The following is a 22171-nucleotide window of genomic DNA, read 5'->3' as shown; positions in this document are numbered from 1 at the left end:
GTGGGGGAAACCAGAGCACCCGGAGGAACCCCACATGGACATGGGGAGAACATGCGAACTCCGCACAGAAAGGCCCTCGCCAGCCACGGGGCTCGAACCTGGACCTTCTTGCTGTGAGGCAACAGCGCTAACCACTACACCACCATGCTGCCTCTGGAAGAAGATTCTCTGGTCAAATAAGACTAAAATTGATCTTTTTGCCCATCATGGGAAATGCCATGTGTGGCGCAAACCCAACACCCTGAGGTGGGGTTTACATTAGACCATATCAGCGGATCATCAGATTAACGTTTTTAAAACGATTAGCGTGCACACAGCAACGCCAATACACAATTCGTGTGCACACAGCAACGCCAATACACGGATACGCTCGGCTCCGCAGGCATCCTGCGCTCCAAATCACTCCGCCCTGAACAGCGAGTGCCCTCTGGAGGGTGCACACTCCGGCCCTGTGCAGCTCACAGAGCGCGCGAGTGAAGCGCACGAGCAGTGATTCGGGACTGAGACGCTGTGTGTGTGATCCCAGTGCATATTGGGCATGCGCGTCACTTACCACTTGCAAGTAGAAGGATGGCAAGCCTAAAGACAATCATAACTACACAATGGGCAGTATTTGCATCAGTATTTGCAGTATTTTCATACTTTTCTACTCTTTAATGAAAGGTGATACAAGGCGGAAGTCCGCGCCGTTTTTCAGCAGTCGCGTCACATGACCAACGCCAGCGAATCAGGAATGTCACAGTGACGTTGTCCAATGACGATGCCAGCTAGAGCTCAACACAGAGTATCCGCGTATTCTCAATGTTTACACAGCACCGGACCAGACACAATCTGGATTGAATACGTGGACCCTGGCGGATTCCCGTTTCCCAGCGTTTCCAGGCATTTTAATGTAAACGGACAGTGCATCCGCGAAGAAAATGAGACAGATACGGTCTAATGTAAACTTGGCCTGAGAACACCATTCCTACAATGAAGCATGGTGGTGGCAGCATCATGCTGTGGGGATGTTTTTCATCTGCAGGGACAGGAAATCTGGTCAGGACTGAAGGAAAGATGGATGGCACAAAATACAGGGTAATTCTGGAGGAAAATCTGTTTGAGTCGGCCAGAGGTTTCAGACTGGGACGAAGGTTCACGGTCCAGCAGGACAATAACTCTAAACATACTGCTAAAGCTCCACTGGAGTGGTTTAAAGGGAAACATTTAAATGTCTTGGAATGGCCTAATCAAAGCCCAGACCTCAATCCAATTGAGAATCTGTGGCATAACTTGAAGATTGCTGGACACCAACACAACCCATCTAACTTGAAGGAGTTGGATCAGTTTTGCCTTGAGGAATGGGTAAAAATCCCAGTGGCTAGATGTGCTAAGCTAATAGAGATATACCCCAAGAGACTTGCAGCTGTAATTGTAGCAAAAGATGGCTCTACAAATTATTGACTTTGGGGGAGTGAATACCTATGCATACTTCAGATTTCTGGGTTGTTGTTTTTTTTTTCATTTTAACCATTGTTTGTGTCATAATGAAACAACAATTTTCACCTTTAAAGTGGTCAGCATGTTGTGTAAATCAAATGGTGCTAACCCCCCAAAAATCCATTTTAATTCCAGCTTGTAATGTGACAAAACAGGACAAACACCAAGAAGGATGAATACTCTTGCATATATATATATATATATATATATATATATATATATATATATATATATACACACACACATACACAGCACCCTCCACAATTATTGGCACTCCTTGTTAAGATATGTTCTTAGGCTTCTAATAAATTCATTTTTTTAATTAATATAGGACAATAGTGCAAAAAAAGAGAAAAATCCAACCTTTAATTCAAGTGCAAACCCATGCAGACATGGGGAGAACATGCAAACTCTGCACAGAAAGGCCCCCGTCGGCCACTGGGCTCGAACCCAGAACCTTCTTGCTGTGAGGCGACAGTGCTAACCACTACACCACCATGCCGCATTTTATTTATTTATTTATTTATTTATTTATTTGTAATTATTAAGAAGAGATCAGTCAATAGTCACCTGGACTGAAGAAGCTGTATTAGCCTGGCTAGTGACAGGTATGTAGTATATTTCCAAGTTGACTCTCTTTGTCAGAAATAAATTCCGCACCTCCTTTTTTCTGCACACATTATCAAAAGTGAAGAGTACGTTTAATTTGAATATTGAGGAATTTCCCCATCAGGAAGAAAGCACTCAAAATATAGACAATAACAAGCCTTCATACCGTATACTGTGATAAGCCTTGGCCAGCCTACCCAGAGTGCTATCATCACCCATGACCACAACACGAGCAATGAAGTTCTTCTCATCTTTAAGAATAGAGTTTCCGCTTCCACTTCCCCCCGTTCCACCACTTTCCTTAATGACCTCCATCATTAAAGTCATTCTGTTCCCAGCCTTTGGCCACCTCACGCATGGCCTCCTGGAAAACGGTAAACTCTTCTGCTGTTCCTGGGCCTCCAGCCCACCAGAGGGCTCAACCATCAGAAAGGAGAACTCATTTAAAGGCAAATCTCCCTCTATGCCACTGTCTCTGGATATGGAGGAGATGAGCGAAGCACGTTTGGTGTCTTCATCATCTTCCAGAAATGAAGAGTTACGATGTGTAGAGCTCAGCATTAGAGTGAAGTTTATAATCTCATTCCCTGTTTATTACAAAATATTACAAGTGTTAAAAGAATTGAGCTAACAGAGACAGCATCATGAAAGTTAGGTCACATATCGCAGTGCTCACATATCTCATCTTCCTTTGTCCAGACATGGAAGCTAACCTCAGGACTGGGCAATGGAGTTCCAACCAGACTGGCAGGACATGATTGCTCTGAAAAGTGAAATCACACAACAAGCTTAGAGTGCAAAAAACACAATCAATGTCTTACCGAAATGATGTATAAAAAAAAATGTTTCTACCTGTGCGAGCAGAGCAAATGATTTCATCATACAGTTGCTGTAATCTTGCATTGTACTGCCCAGATTCTGAACCTCCATCCATTATTTTCTCCTCTACAATGGCCACAACATCGTGGAAGTATTTTTCCATGTCTTCACCTAAATCCTGGAAAAGTGAATAAATATCTACATGCTTAACCATAACTATGTCTCAAAGAACCTAAGGCCCTGCTTTACTAAAAATCCCAAGTATTTTTACTAATATGACTCTGATCAGTTCTGTGTGTAAATAATTGTATGTTGTGGAAACTTTACAGTTGTGTATATCGCATGCAAAGACAGTGAAGTGGTGAAATGCTGAAAACACAAATAAAATAGAAATAACCAAGGGTGACTTGTATCAGTGGGCTAGCTGGGTTAAGACCCCTGTCTTTTAAAGGTCAAAGAAAAGTCAATATTGTCAGTGAGTGGGTGAGTGGAGGTGGATGTAAGAGCAGGAAGACTTTATTTAGAGGCATGCTATTTACAAACTGTGAGACAAGATCAGAGAAACAAGCAGAAACAAATGAAATTGAACCAAAAACTACAATCAAAAGCAGAGTACTAAACATGGTAAGGACTAAAAGTGACAGGCAAAAAAACAGGGTTACAAACAATGCAATACTTCGCGAAGTGAGTGAGTACTCAGCGTCCTTTTAAACGCACGCAGATTGCGCTTTCATCCAGGGCACGTGTTTGTCTTTAGTCTTAGAGGCGCGCGCTGCTCAGAGCATGCGTGAATCGAAGGTCAGTGCGTATACGAATGTGACAAATACAGGGTGTTTCATCTCATCTCATTATCTCTAGCCACTTTGTCCTGTTCTACAGGGTCGCAGGCAAGCTGGAGCCTATCCCAGCTGACTACGGGCGAAAGGCGGGGTACACCCTGGACAAGTCGCCAGGTCATCACAGGGCTGACACATAGACACAGACAACCATTCACACTCACACCTACGGTCAATTTAGAGTCACCAGTTAACTTAACCTGCATGTCTTTGGACTGTGGGGGAAACCGGAGCACCCGGAGGAAACCCACGCGGACAACATGCAAAATCCGCACAGAAAGGCCCTCGCCGGCCACGGGGCTCGTACCCGGACCTTCTTGCTGTGAGGTGATAGCACTAACCACTACACCAATGTGCCGCCCCAGGGTGTTTAAAAAAAAAAAAGTATTATTTGAGATGTAACTATCCAAAAAACTACATAGTCTAGGCAAATGAAACTGAACAGGCTTAATGTTGAGCAATATAAGATTTATTCCTCAAATTTCGAATGAGAAATTCAAAGGTATGTGAATTCCATGAATGATTTCAAAAATTTTCAATATGCGCGCCTAACCCTACCTACGGGTAGCCTTCCTCGTTGAACTTTTTGTGCCATGTCCAAATCTGCATTGCAGTTGGTGCATTTTTAGAGAATTCTCTCATAAATGGACGCTGCACAGTTTCGTTCGACTGCGTTCGAGCGTACTCTAACAAACAAAACGCCTTTTCTTTTCCAGTGAATGGCATTTCTATAGAGGTTTTCAACCCACGTGACTGTTGCCATGTCGACAAGTAGATGGCGCCATTTTGGCAGTCACAACAATGGCGACTCCCGCTAGATCTGTATACCTGTATCCCACATGATCTGTATACCTATGTCGTTAAAAACCCATCGCCATACACAGGTATTGATCTGAAAGCGTGTAAGAGTTTGGATGCCTACAAATATTTTGTGTCAGGCTGGGTAACATGCCTACATCAGCGGGTCGTCCCTGGAGCCGGTTGTCGCCATCTTATTACAGCTAAGGTTTGTTCACATTTTCATTTACTTTCGGTCCTCAGGATAAACAAAATGTTATTAAATGTCATTGAAATAACTTCTTAGTCTGTTGAGACATGGCCCGTTATAAATTTGCTGTTACCAGGCAATGACCAAGAACTGTATTATTAGGGTCGGTGTCTGTGTTGTAGCAGTGTACTAGCAGCTAGCTGTTAGCACTAGCTAATGTCAACAACATAGCTAGTATGTTACTGTAGCAATATTTACGTTCAGTCATTTGGATGACTGTTAAAACCTTTCAGTCTCAAGTTTTTCCTTTACTGTATTTACTAGTTTGCTGAGCTAGCGCGCTCGGGCAAGCTGGGAGCTAGCATGCTCCGGCGCGCGCTAGTTCCCGGCCTGCCCGAGCGCGCTAGTTCCCGGCCTGCCCGAGCGCGCTAGTTCCCGGCCTGCCCGAGCGCGCTAGTTCCCGGCCTGCCCGAGCGCACTATCTCCCGGCCTGCCCGAGCGCGCTAGCTCAGCAAACTAGTAAATACAGTAAAGGAAAAACTTGAGACTGAAAGGTTTTAACAGTCATCCAAATGACTGAACGTAAACATTGCTACAGTAACATACTAGCTATGTTGTTGACATTAGCTAGCTTGACCTTCAAAATGGCGGACACCGGGGCATCACGTGACCCTGTGACGTCAGGTGAAAAACCTCTATACCTAAAAAGATAAAAACAAAAAGCTTTAAACACAAAATTTTGACCTGTTTCCACACATGCTGTTAAAATTTGAGGTCAATTGAACAAGAATTGGCAAAGTTGTTAGATTGTGAAATTACCTCAAATTTTTTTAAACACCCTGTGTAATGTTTCATATTTTGAGGCATCATCTTACAGACATCATCTTATCTACGGTTAACAAATGTTTTAAAGTGTACCAGTACTGGTCATGCTTACAACATTAATTGTGCTTTATGTATTACTCATAGACAAAAGATGCACAAAAAAACACCATAAAAGCACTTTTGTGGACAAGTTTATTCTGTGAATTACCCACGGAGGCAGAACCACAGGGAACAGCCATTGCCGACCGGAAGTGGCGTACAGTCGTTGAGTCCGGGTTATCGGGTGCAAGCAGACGCGCAGCTTGTGAACAGGCAAGGCAGGCAACTGCTTGGGGCCCCCTGGCCCAGGGGCCCCCCCGAGAGTTGGGGCCCGAGGGCTTATTTATTTTGTTTTTTATTGTTTTTATTGTTCTTTACCATTGTATTTTCACATTTGGAATTTAAAAAACTTTGGTTTCATACATTTTTCGTTGGTGTCAGATTATTTATAACATATTGGTGATGAACACTGGTCAGAAGGGCCCCCTGGAAATTTTTGCTTGGGGCCACAACAGACTCTAGAATCGCCTCTGGGTGCGAGTAAACAAGCAGTTTTCTGTGGGTCGAGATTCCCAGTTACTAGTCAAGTAACTTCAGAACACGTTGAATAAATATAGATCTAATACTTGTAATAGATCTTTATTTTATGGCACATATCTACTATTTCATTGCATTATGTGCAAGTAGATTTGGTTGTACTTTGGGGTCGAGAGCTTCGCCGGCGAAGCTCGACAGGTTTAGAATGAGTAGGTCATGTATTGAGATAAATATCTTTGCGAGTTTTTTATCATACAAGCATGATAAACATATTGAAACTTAATGCTTTACACTTTCCTATGTGCCAACTGCCAAATAATATTATAGTTTTTATATTACCTAAATTAGGTAGATGGCTGAGCTCCCACTTCTGCAGTCATAAAAGACTGTTTCCATGCCCTGTGTCTGAAATCGCTCCCTACTCACTATATAGGGCACTATATAGTGGGGACTCCATTTTGTAGTGCTGTCTGAAACCTTAGTAAGGATTATTTACACCCTATATAGTGCACTCAAAGTATCCCACAATGCGTCACGAAAAGTAGCGTACAACCGATGGTCACTAGCCAAAGCAATATATCCCATCATGCATTGCAGTCGTGCTGAAAAATCAAATTAAAAGTCTCAAATTTTATTGAATAAAAGGCAGCGGCAAAGAAGAAAGTATTCAGCCTTGATGTAAAAAAAACTGAAAGATGCAGGTACTTTGTATTGATTAATGTGGGGAATGCGCTCAGTATAATATGTATTTATCACAAAAATGCATGCACATATTTATTATTTTGAAAACCCACCAGCCGGCTGATCTGGCACGTTTTAATTGTGCGACAGTAATGACAAATACCGGTGCAGCGGAGTAGTGTCTGAAAGCGTTTTTTAATTTTAACAGTGAGCTCACTATATAGTCCTCTATATAGTAATTCCCTATATAGGGAGTAGTGAGCGAGTGAGCGATTTCGGACACAGGGATGGTAACGGCATGATAATCATTTTCATTCTTTCGGTTTTGATTGGTTTCTCTTTCACGGTGGGAACGCCCACTGTAAACAAGATAAAATCTGTCTGACATAGTTTGGGTTATTTGGAGGTAAAACTTGTCGCGAGATGGCACACGGATTTTATGCGCTTTGGATGATTCAGGACAGCGATTCAATTCATGATTCATTTTATGATTCAGGACAGCGAATCAATTCATGATTCAGGACAGCGATTTGGTTCAATCTTAAGAACTGTGACACTGATGATGAACAGTGCCTTTTTTTTTTTTTACTACGACCCGATCCAGCCAAAGATCAGCTCAAGTAAGTGTAAATATTTCTTCTATTTCTTATGAGCAGATCAGTTGATAATATGTTATCTTAGACTGGTGTTTGCAACACGGGGTCAGTGACCAGTCCACTGCAGCCCAGACAATCGGACAAACCAATGACTGTGCGTCACTACTGGTGCCGGAACAGCCCACGAAGGAGGCAACATGTCGCTAACCATGCCTGACTGGTGGAGCAGTGACCTAAAACTTGCAAGTACTTGACAAGAACTTATGACAAACGTTACATGACAGAACCACTGGTATCATACGTGATCTTTTGAAATAGCTAGTAATTAAAATTCACTACAGGTACCCTTTAAAGAGGATTATTTGTGATTTTTTTTTTTAACCAAGTAGGACAACACCACTAGCAGTCATACAAAACAGAAAGAGAGCGAGAGAGAGAGAGAGAGAGAGAGAGAGAGAGGATGTGGGCTGATTGAAACAAGCCCAGTGCTCAGGGACAGTGGCCTTGTTAGGCCCCATCACTCGGGGCTATAGCCCTGGGTATTTTGAGCCTAGTCCCGGGTATTTTCGCCCTCAAAAAAGTAAGAGATTAGTAGAAAACAACTGACTGAAACAGATCAGACCTTGACTTGCAGTGTCTGAGGAGGGTGGGTAATGATAAGTCAGAGTTTTAAGAAACTTTCTCATTAATAAAGACATTTTAACTGGTTTTATTTTATAATGAAAATAAGCATTCACCTGTCTTTTGGTTGTATTAACTTACACACTCAATGTTTATTCCATTAATCACCTTCAGGCTTGTAAATCACATTCAAAGTCCTTCCTGCACCATACATGGCGCATTTCACGGCGCCAGTCTCCGTTTCATAGCCCTCGGCCTCTCGCCTATATTACATAGCTAGGGTTACAGTGGGGGACTAGTCCTCTGGTAAACACAAGAGTTTGACTCCCCACTCACATCTGTATTGCAGCTTGCCTTGCCAGATGGCAGTAGGCACCATTTTTTTATGATGCTCTTTGGTATGACCCCTTGAGTAGAACTCGCAATCTCCCAATCGAGAAGCGGACATGCTAACCACTAGGCTACTTTTTTTATGCATTGAATTTCAGCCATGTTCCATTTGAAGATAAATGATGTTTAAACACATAAACACACAGATTCAGACCTTCAGGGCTTGTGTCAGTTGTCTCCCGTGGCACTCTTTCCCTAGTCCAGCTTGTAGTGTGTGCAGTAGGACCTGGCGCTGAGGGGTCAGTGTGTCCCAGTCCAAAGCCCCACACTCCACATCAGCCCTCACTGCATTTAACACTGTCTCAGGAAACACAGCTGGATCCGCAAACACAAACACTCTGTACGACACACAACCAAAGAAGGATAAGTTACTTATCCTTATGTTTTTATGAAATAAGGTTGTGAAAAAAAACCCAAAACATTGTTATTATTACCACACTTTAACTGAACATCCTGCTTCTGAAATCAAAAACACTTTGGGGAAGGCTGTTAAAGGAAAATAATCAGCAATGCTGCTGTGATGCAGGCTGACTCAAAGTTTAGTCACTATAACCATCCAAAAGTCAGTTACTTGATTCCTCCTATAACAGCACATCCTGGGGTGTTTTATTTCTCTTACACCACAACAATGTTCTCAACGATTACAGTTTCAATGTCCAGGGAGGCAAATTAGTTCTCGTTATCAATTATATTACATCACCTACGAAAAGTAATTCCTGCACTTTCTCTTGTAGTTTCTTGTCAAGAAACTACAAAACACAACATCCTCTGTTCTTTGACTTTCCTGTGGTGGAAATATTAATGCATAGCTTTACATTTTACTACAAAGTGCTGACACTGCAGACTCCTTTCATAATATTAAATAAACAGTTCCTGATGCTTTGTTCAGTAACAACATTATTAGACTTAGATTATGTGGCACATCCTCCATAAGAGTCCCCAGGGGCGTAGCTGGGGGGGGGGGCCTGGGATGCCCGTGACCTCCCCTTTGTCGGACCATACATTTTTTCAATAGCCACATAAGAATATTAGAAAAGCGCCCACTGTAATTTTTCTATCATTTTTTTTAAACTAGATTGTTACCTCAGCCTCATTAGGGTTTCTATAATGTATGGACTTCCAGTGGTTTGGGTGCGAAAACCCAGTTTGTCAGAGTGTGTGTGGGAGAGGTGGATGTAAGTGCAGATATGTTAAATAATACACAGTGCAATATGAGCATAAAGTGCGTGAAACGCACACAACAGGCAAACAGTCTGAAACAGCAAGCAAAGTCGTAATCGAGGAAACAGGCAGGAGGTCAATCGAGGCACGGAGAGAATATCAGAGGCAAAACTATACAAGATCAAGGGACGAGAAGCACAAGTCGAAAAACCAGGAGGTCAACAAGGACAGGGAACAAGGCTCAGTAAGGCACACTAGACACGGCATAATACTTCACATCGTCCTCGCATGGGCACAGTCCTTAAATAACCTAAACATAGTTCATTGATTAAAGACAGGTGTTCTTTGTTAACGGAGATAGTTAGGCGTGCGCGCAGGAGGCGCGCCTTCAGGTGCATGAGCCAAGGCACGCAGGACTGACACAGTTCTACGCAAGCGCAACACGATTGCACTAGAAAGCATGGTCAAGCTGCCAGTGTAGCTGCAGTCTTTTTAGTTGCAAATTACGAGTATTTCCTCTTGTGTTAATGATTCGCCATGTCAAAACAAGCAAAACTTTCCTCCTTCTTTCGACATGAAGAGAGGTAAGCAATTTATTATATATTTTTTCCATCAAAGTTGCATTTTGTGGCTTCGAATATAAGTTTTAGTACCGTTTCTAGAACACAACATCAAGAAAATGTGGAAGAAACAGCAATAACGGAAGAGCCGGTTTCTAAGCTACCTACAGTAAAACTAGCAATGGTAATTATTTTTTGTTACATAATGTACTCGGGCTGCCAGTCAGTGTGTGACCCCCCCTTTGGAAAATCCTAGCTACGCCCCTGGTCCCTGTGAATTAGCTGTTACTATAGAAACAATAACATATTGGAATAAGAGCATTTATATAAACCTGTGCCAGAACTATGTCGGAACTGCTGCTGGAGAAGATTAATCAACACCATCAGACCAACCAAAAGTAAGAATTCAAGTTTTTTCATATAATATTGTATAACATTTGAAGGTTTGAACTTTTTTTTTATTACATTACAGGCATTTAGTACACGCTCTTATCCAGAACGATGTACAAGAAGACCCTGTCATACCCACAGCCGTGGGCAGCCCAGGGAGCGATAGGGGGTTAGGCTCAAGGACGTTTCAGCCATTCCTGCTGGTCCAGGGAAACAAACCAGCAACCTTTTGCTTCTCTAACCTTTAGGCCCGGGCTATATATATCACAAACATGTTCCACGGAGAGTTTCACTGTTAGTGACATCACAGGACATAGAAACTGAAAGCTGATGCTGAGCAAGGTTTAATGATTTGAATACAAAATAAATTAGTGCTGATCAAGCTAAAGAAATGATTCCGTGCTTCAGTAAACATGATAAAAGTAAGCCTGTGATTTCTGCACAAAAAAGCAAGTCATTAGGATCACTTAAATGCTTTATGTTCTAGACTAAATAAATTCATGGAAAAATGCAGCTAAAACCCAAAGTGTGTATTTTATTTACTTTACTTGGTTAAATTTACTATTATATTGCAAGTGCTCACAAAACTAGAAAAACAGATGTAACATTTACTTGAAAGATTGCATGCTAGTTTTTTTTTTTTTTGTTCTGTTTTGGGTTTTTTTTTACAAGGTTGAGATTTATGTAGTTCATGTCACTCAAATTTGAATCAAATATACAGTACCAATCAAAAGTTTGGATACACCTTCTAATTCAATGTTTTTTCTTTATTTTTATTAATTAAAAGATATTTCATGTCTTAAAGTAATGATAGATGTCGCTTCTCTTGACTTAGCTGAACAGCTCGATATAATATAGATTACTACAGTTGTGGAGTAGGATTATTTACTCTATTTTTATTATTTACTGTTTGGTTTCAACCACATTAAGAAGGCAATAAATTGCACTAATTAACTTTGGACGAGGCACACCTTTTAATTGAAAAGCATTCCAGGTGACTACCTCATGAAGCTGGTTAAGATAATGCCAATAGTGTGCAAAGCGTCATCAAGGTAAACGCTGGCTACTTTGAAGAATCTAAAATATGAAACTTCTTTTTCATACTTTTTTGTCTTATCTCATTATCTCTAGCCGCTTTATCCTGTTCTCCAGGGTCGCAGGCAAGCTGGAGCCTATCCCAGCTGACTACGGGCGAAAGGCGGGGTACACCCTGGACAAGTCGCCAGGTCATCACAGGGCTGACACATAGACACAGACAACCATTCACACTCACATTCACACCTACGGTCAATTTAGAGTCACCAGTTAACCTAACCTGCATGTCTTTGGGGGAAACCGGAGCACCCGGAGGAAACCCACGCGGACACGGGGAGAACATGCAAACTCCGCACAGAAAGGCCCTTACCAGCCACGGGGCTCGAACCCGGACCTTCTTGCTGTGAGGCGACAGCGCTAACCACTACACCACCGTGCCGCCTACACTTTTTTGTTTACCACGTAATTCCATATGTTATTTCATAGTTTGGATGTCTTCAGTGTTGTTCTACGATGTAGAAAATAGTCACAATAGAGAAAACCTATGAATAAGTAGGGGTGTACAAACTTTTGACTTGTACTGTACTTATAAAACAAGAAAGTTGCTAGTTACATTTGCTCTCATTTTTAAGATAATATTCTTTTGTGCCATGTAAATCTTACGTAATATATGCTTGGTTAAATTTAGTAAGATTTTTTTTTCCTGTGGAAAGTGTTCACAATTTTCTTCAGTAATAATTTCACTCCAATGTTTTTTTTTTTCAGTGTAGTTTGTGAAAAACACAAAAGCTATGGCTTAATGTAGTGCTACACTGTTTGAGTAAAAGCTACTAAAAATACTAGCGATTAAAATATACTTGAATCAAGGCATTACAAAGTAATCTTGACTGAAGGATCTCTAATTAAAGCTACTATGAATTGTGAGTAATCTTTACTGGAAGATATGGTCTGTTACATTTACTAGCAGTTTTTACATGGATATTCTTTCCTAGGGTTTTTTTTCTTAAAGCTAGACGGCCTTTCGATTTCATAAAATCGGTGAAATTTAGTTCCCTCTGAGATTTGGTCATTGTGATATATGTTTATTTCTGCAGTATCTCAAAAAAAAAAAAAAAAGGCCATTCTGTGGCTGGCAAGTTATTTAAGTTGAGGGGATTCCCTGGCAAATAATGTGCATGAAATCGCTCGCTTCGCGCACTCAAGCAGACAAAGGAAGTCCGTGTGCGCATGCGCAAGTTTACCTTCTTCTTCTTCTGTTCCTTCATCTTTCGGGTTTTACAGCAGCTGGCATCTACAGTGTTGCATTATTGCCATCTACAGGTTTACCTTGACCGTGCACTGACAGTTACATCATTCTGTCCCTAAACGAACAGCTGATCACACCGAGGTGCTCGCTGACCGCCGATATTTATTAGTTTGGTCCTGCGTTTCCTTTCCTTTGAAACATAATATATTTTCTTCTCACTTTCCGTTACTGTAGTCGGTCTTTCACATTTCATGCACATCCTCCATTTTCCGCTCCTGTTTCAGATTTGTATCCCACAATGCCTTGCGTGAACGGGGAAAGCCCACCACGTGATGCATGACGTAGTATCTTGAATTGGTTCATGGTGAAGCAGGAAAAAATAGCGGAGAATTTAGGGCCATGTGGCTCTAAATTCATTAATTGTTCTATTTAAAGAAAACCTCATAAAATTGGAAGTCTGTGATTCGAATTCAGTAGCTTTCAGTCCACTAAACAAAAATAACTGGGTGTCAGGGAAAATACTTTTTATGGCCTGCACTTGAAAAATCTGAAAGGCAGTCTACCTTTAAGTAAACTCTACTCCAATTTTTTTTTTTCAATATCGTACAGCTGAACATTATACCAAACATATTATGTTACATTTGGAACTAGTGATTGTAAGTGTTAAAGTAAGCTTGCTTCTTTCCTCTACTGTGTTTGACTGACAATCACACATCTGCTCACAATGTGGGCCACAGGAGCGCATCAAACATGAAAATTGGGTCACAAAACAATTCTATTTGATTTTTATCAGCAATGAATATAAATAAGTGGGATTGTGTTCTCACTCACACTTCTGTTATGCATCATCAGTGAAACCAGTCAATCGTCATTGATCCATGGTGTGTTCCAGTAATCACTTTATTGAGATGAATAAACCTTGCATCTCCAAAAGAGAGTATTTATATCGCAAAACCACACGAAGTTTGTTATATATATATATATATATATATATATATATATATATATATATATATATATATATTAGGGCTGTCGAAGTTAACACGATAATAACGCGATCTCAATTTATTGCAATTAAAAAAAATAGTGCCGTTAATGCAAATTCTAATTTGGCCCTGCAAGTCACCCGTAGTTCCTGTTGAGGCTTGTCACGCGCTGCTTCAATAAGAGTAAGTGTGAGTGATGGAGAAAGGTCTGTTAAACAGGAAGTTTCATTTCAAAAGTAGAGTGTGATTGAGCATAGACATAAACATAGACGCCGCCTTCTGTGTAGAATCATACGTCATCCTCGCCGCCATATTGGATGTGGCAAAGTGGAGATTCTTCAACCGTCTTTGGTATAGCGTCTAGACAGTAGCCGAGAATAAAGATGCCTCATTCATGTGCTGCGTTTAACTGTACCAACAGGTTTACCGTCCAAACGAGATCACATGGGATTACCTTTCACAGGTGAGACTGGAAAAATACTTTTCATTGTATTTGGTCATTATAACGTAATTTTACGAACAGATTTTCCTGACTTTGTGGCTAATATGAAGTCTCGCGCATAATAGCCGCTCGGTGAAACCTGTCTCCAAACAACGAAGTATTTCCTTCGTAACTACGCTAATAACACTTTGTGTTTTTGTCAAACATTGGAGCTTTGTATTCATTCTGAAGGTTTATTGTTATTAATATTGAATAAAAAGTAACTGGGATATATCATTGTTAATTATCATTCAAATTTTAGGTAAATTATTTTAATTTGCATCTTATACGGATTTTATAAGGGAAATACGGATTTTGGAGGTTGGTTATACAGGTTTGATTGACCAAAGGTTGACATGTATGTTTATAACCATCACATTAAAAGTTATATGTGTTGTTTGATGCCTGTTTGTTTCACAAATATATACGTGTGTGTGTTAATGGGTGAATAAAAGGCATCGAGTTAAATATTATTGTAGAAAGGGGCTTTATGAAGTTCGGTCCATTTACTTGCATTGGTTTACGGGGAAGATTTGCCACATCCAATATGGCGGACACTCTGACGTATCCCAGCAACGGGCCACCAGCTCAATGCAGCGTCTATGTTTATATGTCTATGGTGATTGAGTTGGTTTTGGTATGCACTTATACTTTTGCAAAGTGAGATTTCAGTATGCTGTAGCACTGTAATATGACACTAAATGTCTTTATTGAAGTCCAACTGCAATTTATTTTTGTTTGCACAGTACTGTGAAGTCCTATAGGCTGTGACTGAATACAACTCCAGCACAACTGAAGTTTTATTTCATTTTTATATTCTTTTGTCACACACGTCTGAACTGAGACACAGTAGTATGTGACTACATGTTTTATATTTGAGACTACAGCTCCCTAATCCATCACAAAATCCAATTTTGTGTTTTGTTTGTTCAGTACTGCCTAGTATGTGAGTGAATAAACTCCCTTACCATTTTCTCTTGTCCCAGCAGTTTTTAACAAGTACTTTTAGCATAAAATGTGTTCACCATTTTAATTGTAACATTTCACTTTAACCTTCATCCTACCAAGTGGGGTCCATCTGGACCCCGCACCTATGTTTGTTTGCAATTTTAAAAATATGTGACATACTGCCTCACCGTTTTATGAATTTGTCGGAATTTATGTCTTAATTAAAACACTAAAGCACCGGAAGATCAGCTTTTTGCATTGTGAAGGTATAATTAATTTGTTACTGGGGTCCAACCGGACCCCAGAGTAAAGTTTATCTGTCTTTCATTTTATAATTGAATAGCACACTGAAAGTTAACTTCTTTTATTTCTTTTATGTTCCATAATGAAACTACCAAGGCATTCCTTCTTGGGGTCCGTGTGGACCCCACTGCTGCAATAAGCACAGGCTGCAAAACAAAAGCCCTAAATTATTTTACAATTACTTTTTTGTTTTAAATTCTGTAAGAAAAGACCTAAGTTGTAATCCAGAATGTTTTACAGCTGCATGAGCTGCAAAAATCATGTATATAATGCCAATTTTTTTTGTGGCGCTATAATTTGCTACATGTATGCTAGTTATTGCAATATTATTGCAATGTTATTGCATTTATAATACATCATTGATATTCAGCCATAGTGGATTTTGTTCTTCAATAAAGTTATGTCTGTTTGCTGCATTGAATTGGTTCTTACTGCATTGATTTCAAGGTATTCCCTCCTGGGGTCCATACGGACCCCGCCTGGTAGTTTGTGTATGTAAAATTGGCTGGTAGGATGAAGGTTAAGTGTGTTCTTTATGCCTTGGGCCCTTTAGTGTATTGCTGTTATTAATACAAGATGTTCTGAACAAAACTTATCTGGTGATTTTGTCTTTATAAGCTTTAATTTTAAAGAAAAGTATTGGGGTCCAAACGGACCCCACATGGTAAGATTAAGGTGTAAAATAGCATGGTAGGATGAGGGTTAAAAGTCTTATTCATTTACATAGATTTTAAAAAAATGCGATTAATCGCGATTAACTATATGAAATTCTGAGATTAATCGCGATTAATTTTTTTAATCGTTTGACAGCCCTAATATATATATATATATATATATATATATATATATATATATATATATATATATATATCAAAATGTCATTGCACAAAAATAAAATCTGTTGTCTTGCAGTAGTGACACAGATTTAAAAAATTTTTAAAGAAACCGAATTAAATTCAGGGGCAGCACAGTGGTGTAGTGGTTATCACTGTCCCCTCACAGCAAGAAGGTTCTGGGTTTGAGCCCAGTGGCTGACGGGATTCTGTGTGGAGTTTGCATGTTCTCCATGTGGGTGTGCTCTGGTTTGAGGTAGGGGTGGGCAAAATTATCGATACGGCGATATATCGCGATACTTTGTCTTCCGATTCAATATCGATACTCAAAATTTGAATATCGATATTTTTTCAAATAATAAATCATGTTTCAGACGGGTTGTAAATCCAGTACGACTTCCGCACCTCCACTCCGCAAGGTGTCGCTGTGCCGCTACCTCACTGCAAGGCACTCTTCGTCTTCTCTTTTTTTCCCGGTGGTTGCAGTGAGGAAAAAAAAACAAGCAAGCATGGCTGTTAATGTAAACCTAGAGACGCCGCCGAACTTTAAGGCAGATGTTTGGAGGCACTTTGGATTCCAAAGGAAAGGAGAAAAAAAAACAGTGAGCTGGACAAAGAGTACTCACTTTGCAAAACCTGTTTCGCTCCAATTAGATATTCAGGTAACACAACAAACTTGCGAACTTACTTAGCACGACACCACCCCGACATATTAGCTCAGCCGGAGCCACCGAAACCCGACCAGAAGCAAACTACACTGGACAGCGCCAAAGTCCTCCCGTCTACTTCAGTGATGTGTGACTTACTGTAACTGTGAACTTAATTTTGTCATTTAAGACCAAAGGCAAGAAGCTGCACTTTATTTTGCATTTTCAATTTTAGTGTGTGTGAGACACTGCATTTTATTTTGACTATTTACTCAAAGTTCAGAAGAAACATGATTCACTGAGGTTTCAATTCAGTTTCAGTGTGTGGACACTGACCCACACTGCACTTTGTTTCATAATTGTGCTCAGGGAGACTAAGATGCCCACTGCACTTTTCAATGTGCTCCAGACAGTGTGTTGTTCCTGCAAATATGTTGTAACTTGCGCTTGTATAGTTACAATAAAATGGCATGGATAATTAGAATTACATTGTTTTGACTCAGTTTGTCCCATGAATTATCACTATCATCTGATGTACATACAACTCGGATTTTAAGATGCATAATGCGTTTACATTTTTCAGTGAACTATGTAGAATATCGCAATATATCGCAGTATCGTATCGTGACTCAAGTATCGTGATGCGTATCGTATCATGACTCAAGTATCGTGATGCGTATCGTATTGTGAGGTCCTTGGCAATACCCACCCCTAGTTTGAGGGTATGTTTTAATGTTGCTGGATACTGCATGATGATTAAAATGTTTGCATGTATTAATGTAATGTTCCTTTCTAAAATTATGATATACCTAGTTATGTATTACACTTGTACTGAAGTTATTATAATTCACCAGAGTCTAAAAATTTGTCATTTACACTTTCTGCCTTATTTGTCATAAATTCTTATTCTTTTTGTAAACAACCTTACAGTTTTCACAATGTCTGTTGTCTATACTCCCTTTTTCTTTTCTTTTTTTCTTTTGTTATCCACTGTTAATTATTTAACATACATGTAGCTCTCATTTATGGTTTGATTACTATTGAAAACTAATATATACTTGATAAGGATCTTTGTAGGGATCTCTTGACCACATTTCAATCACACATTATAATATTTTGTCACACGTTTCTTCAAATAATTTCTGTTTTGTAAACATTTTGTCTTTGGTCAAATAAACTTTCAAACTAAATTGACCGTAGGTGTGAGTGTGAATGGTTGTTTGTCTCTACCGTGCCTTGCAAAAGTATTAATCCCCCTTGGTGTTTGTCCTGTTTTGTTGCATTACAAGCTGGAATTAAAATGGATTTGGGGGGGGGGGGGGGGGGGTTAGCACCATTTGATTTACACAACATGCCGACCACTTTAATGGTGCACATTGTTTTATTTTTATTGTGACACAAACAATAATTAAGATGAAAAAAACCAGAAATCTGGAGTGTGCATAGGTATTCACCCCCTTTCGTATGAAACCCCTAAATAAGAGCTGGTCCAACCAATTCACTTCATAAGTCACATAATTAGTTGATTAAGATCCACCTGTGTGCAGTCAAAGTGTCACATGATCTGTCACATGATGTCTGTATAAATCCACCTGTTCTGGAAGGACCCTGACTCTGCAACACTACTAAGCAAGCAACATGAGAACCAAGGAGCCTCCAAACAGGTCAGAGACAAAGTTGTGGAGAAGTATAGATCAGGGTTGGGTTATTAAAAAATATCCCAAACTTTGAATATCCCACGGAGCACCATTAAATCCATTCGAGCAAAATGGAAAGAATATGGCACCACTACAAACCTGGCAAGAGAAGGCTGCCCACCAAAACTCACAGACCGGGCAAGGAGAACATTAATCAGAGATGCAACAAAGACACCAAAGATAACACTGAAGGAGCTGCAAAGATCCACAGTGGAGATGGGGGTATCTGTCCATAGGACCACTTTCAGCCATACACTCCACAGAATGGGGCTTTACGGAAGAGTGGCCAGAAAAAAGTAATTGCTTAAAAAAATCACATTTGGAGTTTGCCCAACAGCATGTGGCAGACTCCCCAAAAACATGGAAGAAGATTCTCTGGTCAAATGAGACTAAAATTGATCTTTTTGCCTATCATGGGAAATGCCAAGTGTGGCGCAAACCCAAGAACATCATTCCTCAAACCTGAGAACATCATTCCTACAGTGAAGCATGGTCGTGGCAGCATCATGCTGTGGGGATGTTTTTCATCTGCAGGGACAGGAAAGCTGGTCAGGACTGAAGGAAAGACGGCTGGCACTAAATACAGGGTAATTCTGGAGGAAAACCTGTTTGAGTCAGCCAGAGGTTTGAGACTGGGACGAAGGTTCACGGTCCAGCAGGACAATGGCCCTAAACGTACTACTAAAGCTACACTGGAGTGGTTTAAAAGGAAACATTGAAATGTCTTGGAATGGCCTAATCAAAGTCCAGACCTCAATCCAATTGAGAATCTGTGGCACAACTTGAAGATTGCTGTACACCAATGCAACCCATCTAACTTGAAGGAGTTGGAGCAGTTTTGCCTTGAGGAATGGGCAAAAGTCCCAGTGGCTAGATGTGCTAAGATAATAGACATACCCCAAGAGACTTGCAGCTGTAATTGTAGCAAAAGGTGGCTCTATAAAAAGTATTGATTTTGGGGGGGGGGTGAATACTTATGCACACACCAGATTTACCAAAAAAATCCATTTTAATTCCAGCTCGTAACGCAACAAAACAGGACAAACACCAAGGGGGGTGAATACTTTTGCAAGGCACTGTACAGTATGTATCAGCCCTGCGATGTCCTGGCGACTTGTCCAGGGTGTACCCCGCCTCTTGCCCATAGTCAGCTGGGATAGGCTCCAGCTTGCCTGTGACCCTGTACAGGATAAGTGGTCACGGATAATGGATGGATGGATGGAATTAAATTCAGTGAGTAGTTGAAGTGTTACCTCTCACGAAGGGGATAATGTTCATTCTTGAGGCTGTGCTCAGCAATGACTCTTCTTTGATACAGAGCACCTAGAACCAATCAGACGTATTAGACTACTACATATAGTATCTTATGGTTAATGAGGAAACACATTTCAAGGAAACACTTTATGTTCGAAACATTTAAGGAATGCTCAGCTGACAGATAGCATCACAAACAAGAAGGAAGTTGTTAAGGAACAGTGTCTAATTTCAGAAATGATTACCTGGAATGTTGTGTTGTATTTTCATGTGTTTAGCATAGTTAAGGCTCACACTGCAGTAAGGCTCTGGTAGTGTAATCAGACGTTTAAGGCATACATACATCCTTTCACACAGCTCGTCTGGAATGTAAGCAGACTGCCGAGCAGAACAGATAAACCAAATGGTTATGAGAACTTGACATTTCTTGTTGTGAACAACTTAAGAGAGATAACTTGGAGAACTATGGTTTGTACTACCTCAATGAAACTCTTAGATGGTTAATTGGGAAATGTTATTTTGATAAACTGTAAACCCTAAGAGAGAAAACAGACCTGTATTATTGCATAGGCCAGAGTGTGCAGCAAAGGAATGATGCGAATTTTGCAGTCAGTCCTCTCTGCCTGGGGAAAAATACATATAAACAATCAGTCTCTCCTTATGTGTAAATTTACATGAACATATGCAATGCTGTTTGTTTTCCTGCTGTAATTAAAACATTTGAATGATGCAAATGTGACATAATGATAGCAGACAAGTAAATCATTCTAACATCAGTATCAAAATAACAAACAAACAAACAAACATCAATAAATAAGGATTGGCATAATTCCTTATTAAGTAAGTAATAGTTGTTGAAATTTACATTACTCATATATCAGTACCAAGCAAATAACCAAAGAATGAATGAATATAGATAGATAGATAGATAGATAGATAGATAGATAGATAGATAGATAGATAGATAGATAGATAGATAGATAGATACAGTGGTGCTTGAAAGTTTGTGAACCCTTTAGAATTTTCTATATTTCTGCATAAATATGACCTAAAACATCATCAGATTTTAACACAAGTCCGAAAAGTAGATAAAGAGAACCCAGTTAAACAAATGAGACAAAAATATTATACTTGGTCATTTATTTATTGAGGAAAATGATCCAATATTACATATCTGTGAGTGGCAAAAGTATGTGAACCTCTAGGATTAGCAGTTAATTTGAAGGTGAAATTAGAGTCAGGTGTTTTCAGTCAATGGGATGACAATCAGGTGTGAGTGGGCACCTCGTTTTATTTAAAGAACAGGGCTCTATCAAAGTCTGATCTTCACAACACATGTTTGTGGAAGTGTATCATGGCACGAACAAAGGAGATTTCTGAGGACCTCAGAAAAAGTGTTGTTGATGCTCATCAGGCTGGAAAAGGTTACAAAACCATCTCTAAAGAGTTTGGACTCCACCAATCCACAGTCAGACAGATTGTGTACAAATGGAGGAAATTCAAGACCATTGTTACCCTCCCCAGGAGTGGTCCACCAACAAAGATCACGCCAAGAGCAAGGCGCGTAATAGTCTGCGAGATCACAAAGGACCCCAGGGTAACTTCTAAGCAACTGAAGGCCTCTCTCACATTGGCTAATGTTAATGTTCATGAGTCCACCATCAGGAGAACACTGAACAGCAATGGTGTGCATGGCAGGGTTGCAAGGAGAAAGCCACTGCTCTCCAAAAAGAACATTGCTGCTCATCTGCAGTTTGCTAAAGATCACATGGACAAGCCAGAAGGCTACTGGAAAAATGTTTTGTGGACGGATGAGATCAAAATAGAACTTTTTGGTTTAAATGAGAAGCATTATATTTGGAGAAAGGAAAACACTGCATTCCAGCATAAGAACCTTATCCCATCTGTGAAACATGGTGGTGGTAGTATCATGGTTTGGGCCTGTTTTGCTGCATCTGGGCCAGGACGGCCTGCCATCATTGATGGAACAATGAATTCTGAATTATACCAGCAAATTCTAAAGGAAAATGTCAGGACATCTGTCCATGAACTGAATCTCAAGAGAAGGTGGGTCATGCAGCAAGACAACGACCCTAAGCACACAAGTTGTTCTACCAAAGAATGGTTAAAGAAGAATAAAGTTAATGTTTTGGAATGGCCAAGTCAAAGTCCTGACCTTAATCCAATGGAAATGTTGTGGAAGGACCTGA

At 40.2% G+C, this 22171-nt stretch overlaps 1 protein-coding gene across 3 annotated transcripts in view; it reads right to left on the bottom strand.

The window, feature by feature from the left end:
• pik3r6b (phosphoinositide-3-kinase, regulatory subunit 6b) overlaps window positions 1–22171 on the bottom strand; it is a 59119-nt gene that overhangs the window by 16383 nt on the left and 20565 nt on the right. For all 3 annotated transcript variants that reach the window (XM_060901592.1, XM_060901594.1, XM_060901593.1), the window contains exons 5-12: window positions 20516–20584; window positions 20207–20339; window positions 19961–20030; window positions 8575–8758; window positions 2941–3085; window positions 2765–2851; window positions 2255–2675; window positions 2050–2149 (exon numbers count right to left, since the gene is read on the bottom strand). In XM_060901592.1, the coding sequence (XP_060757575.1) occupies window positions 2050–2149; window positions 2255–2675; window positions 2765–2851; window positions 2941–3085; window positions 8575–8758; window positions 19961–20030; window positions 20207–20339; window positions 20516–20584 (1209 nt within the window). The remainder of the gene's footprint in view (window positions 1–2049; window positions 2150–2254; window positions 2676–2764; window positions 2852–2940; window positions 3086–8574; window positions 8759–19960; window positions 20031–20206; window positions 20340–20515; window positions 20585–22171) is intronic.

Source organism: Neoarius graeffei, chromosome 20 (assembly GCF_027579695.1).
Source record: "Neoarius graeffei isolate fNeoGra1 chromosome 20, fNeoGra1.pri, whole genome shotgun sequence".
In the NCBI taxonomy this organism is placed as follows: Eukaryota; Metazoa; Chordata; class Actinopteri; order Siluriformes; family Ariidae; genus Neoarius; species Neoarius graeffei.
The sequence above is the reverse complement of the archived record's forward strand: the minus strand, read 5'-3'. Positions and strand labels throughout refer to the sequence as shown.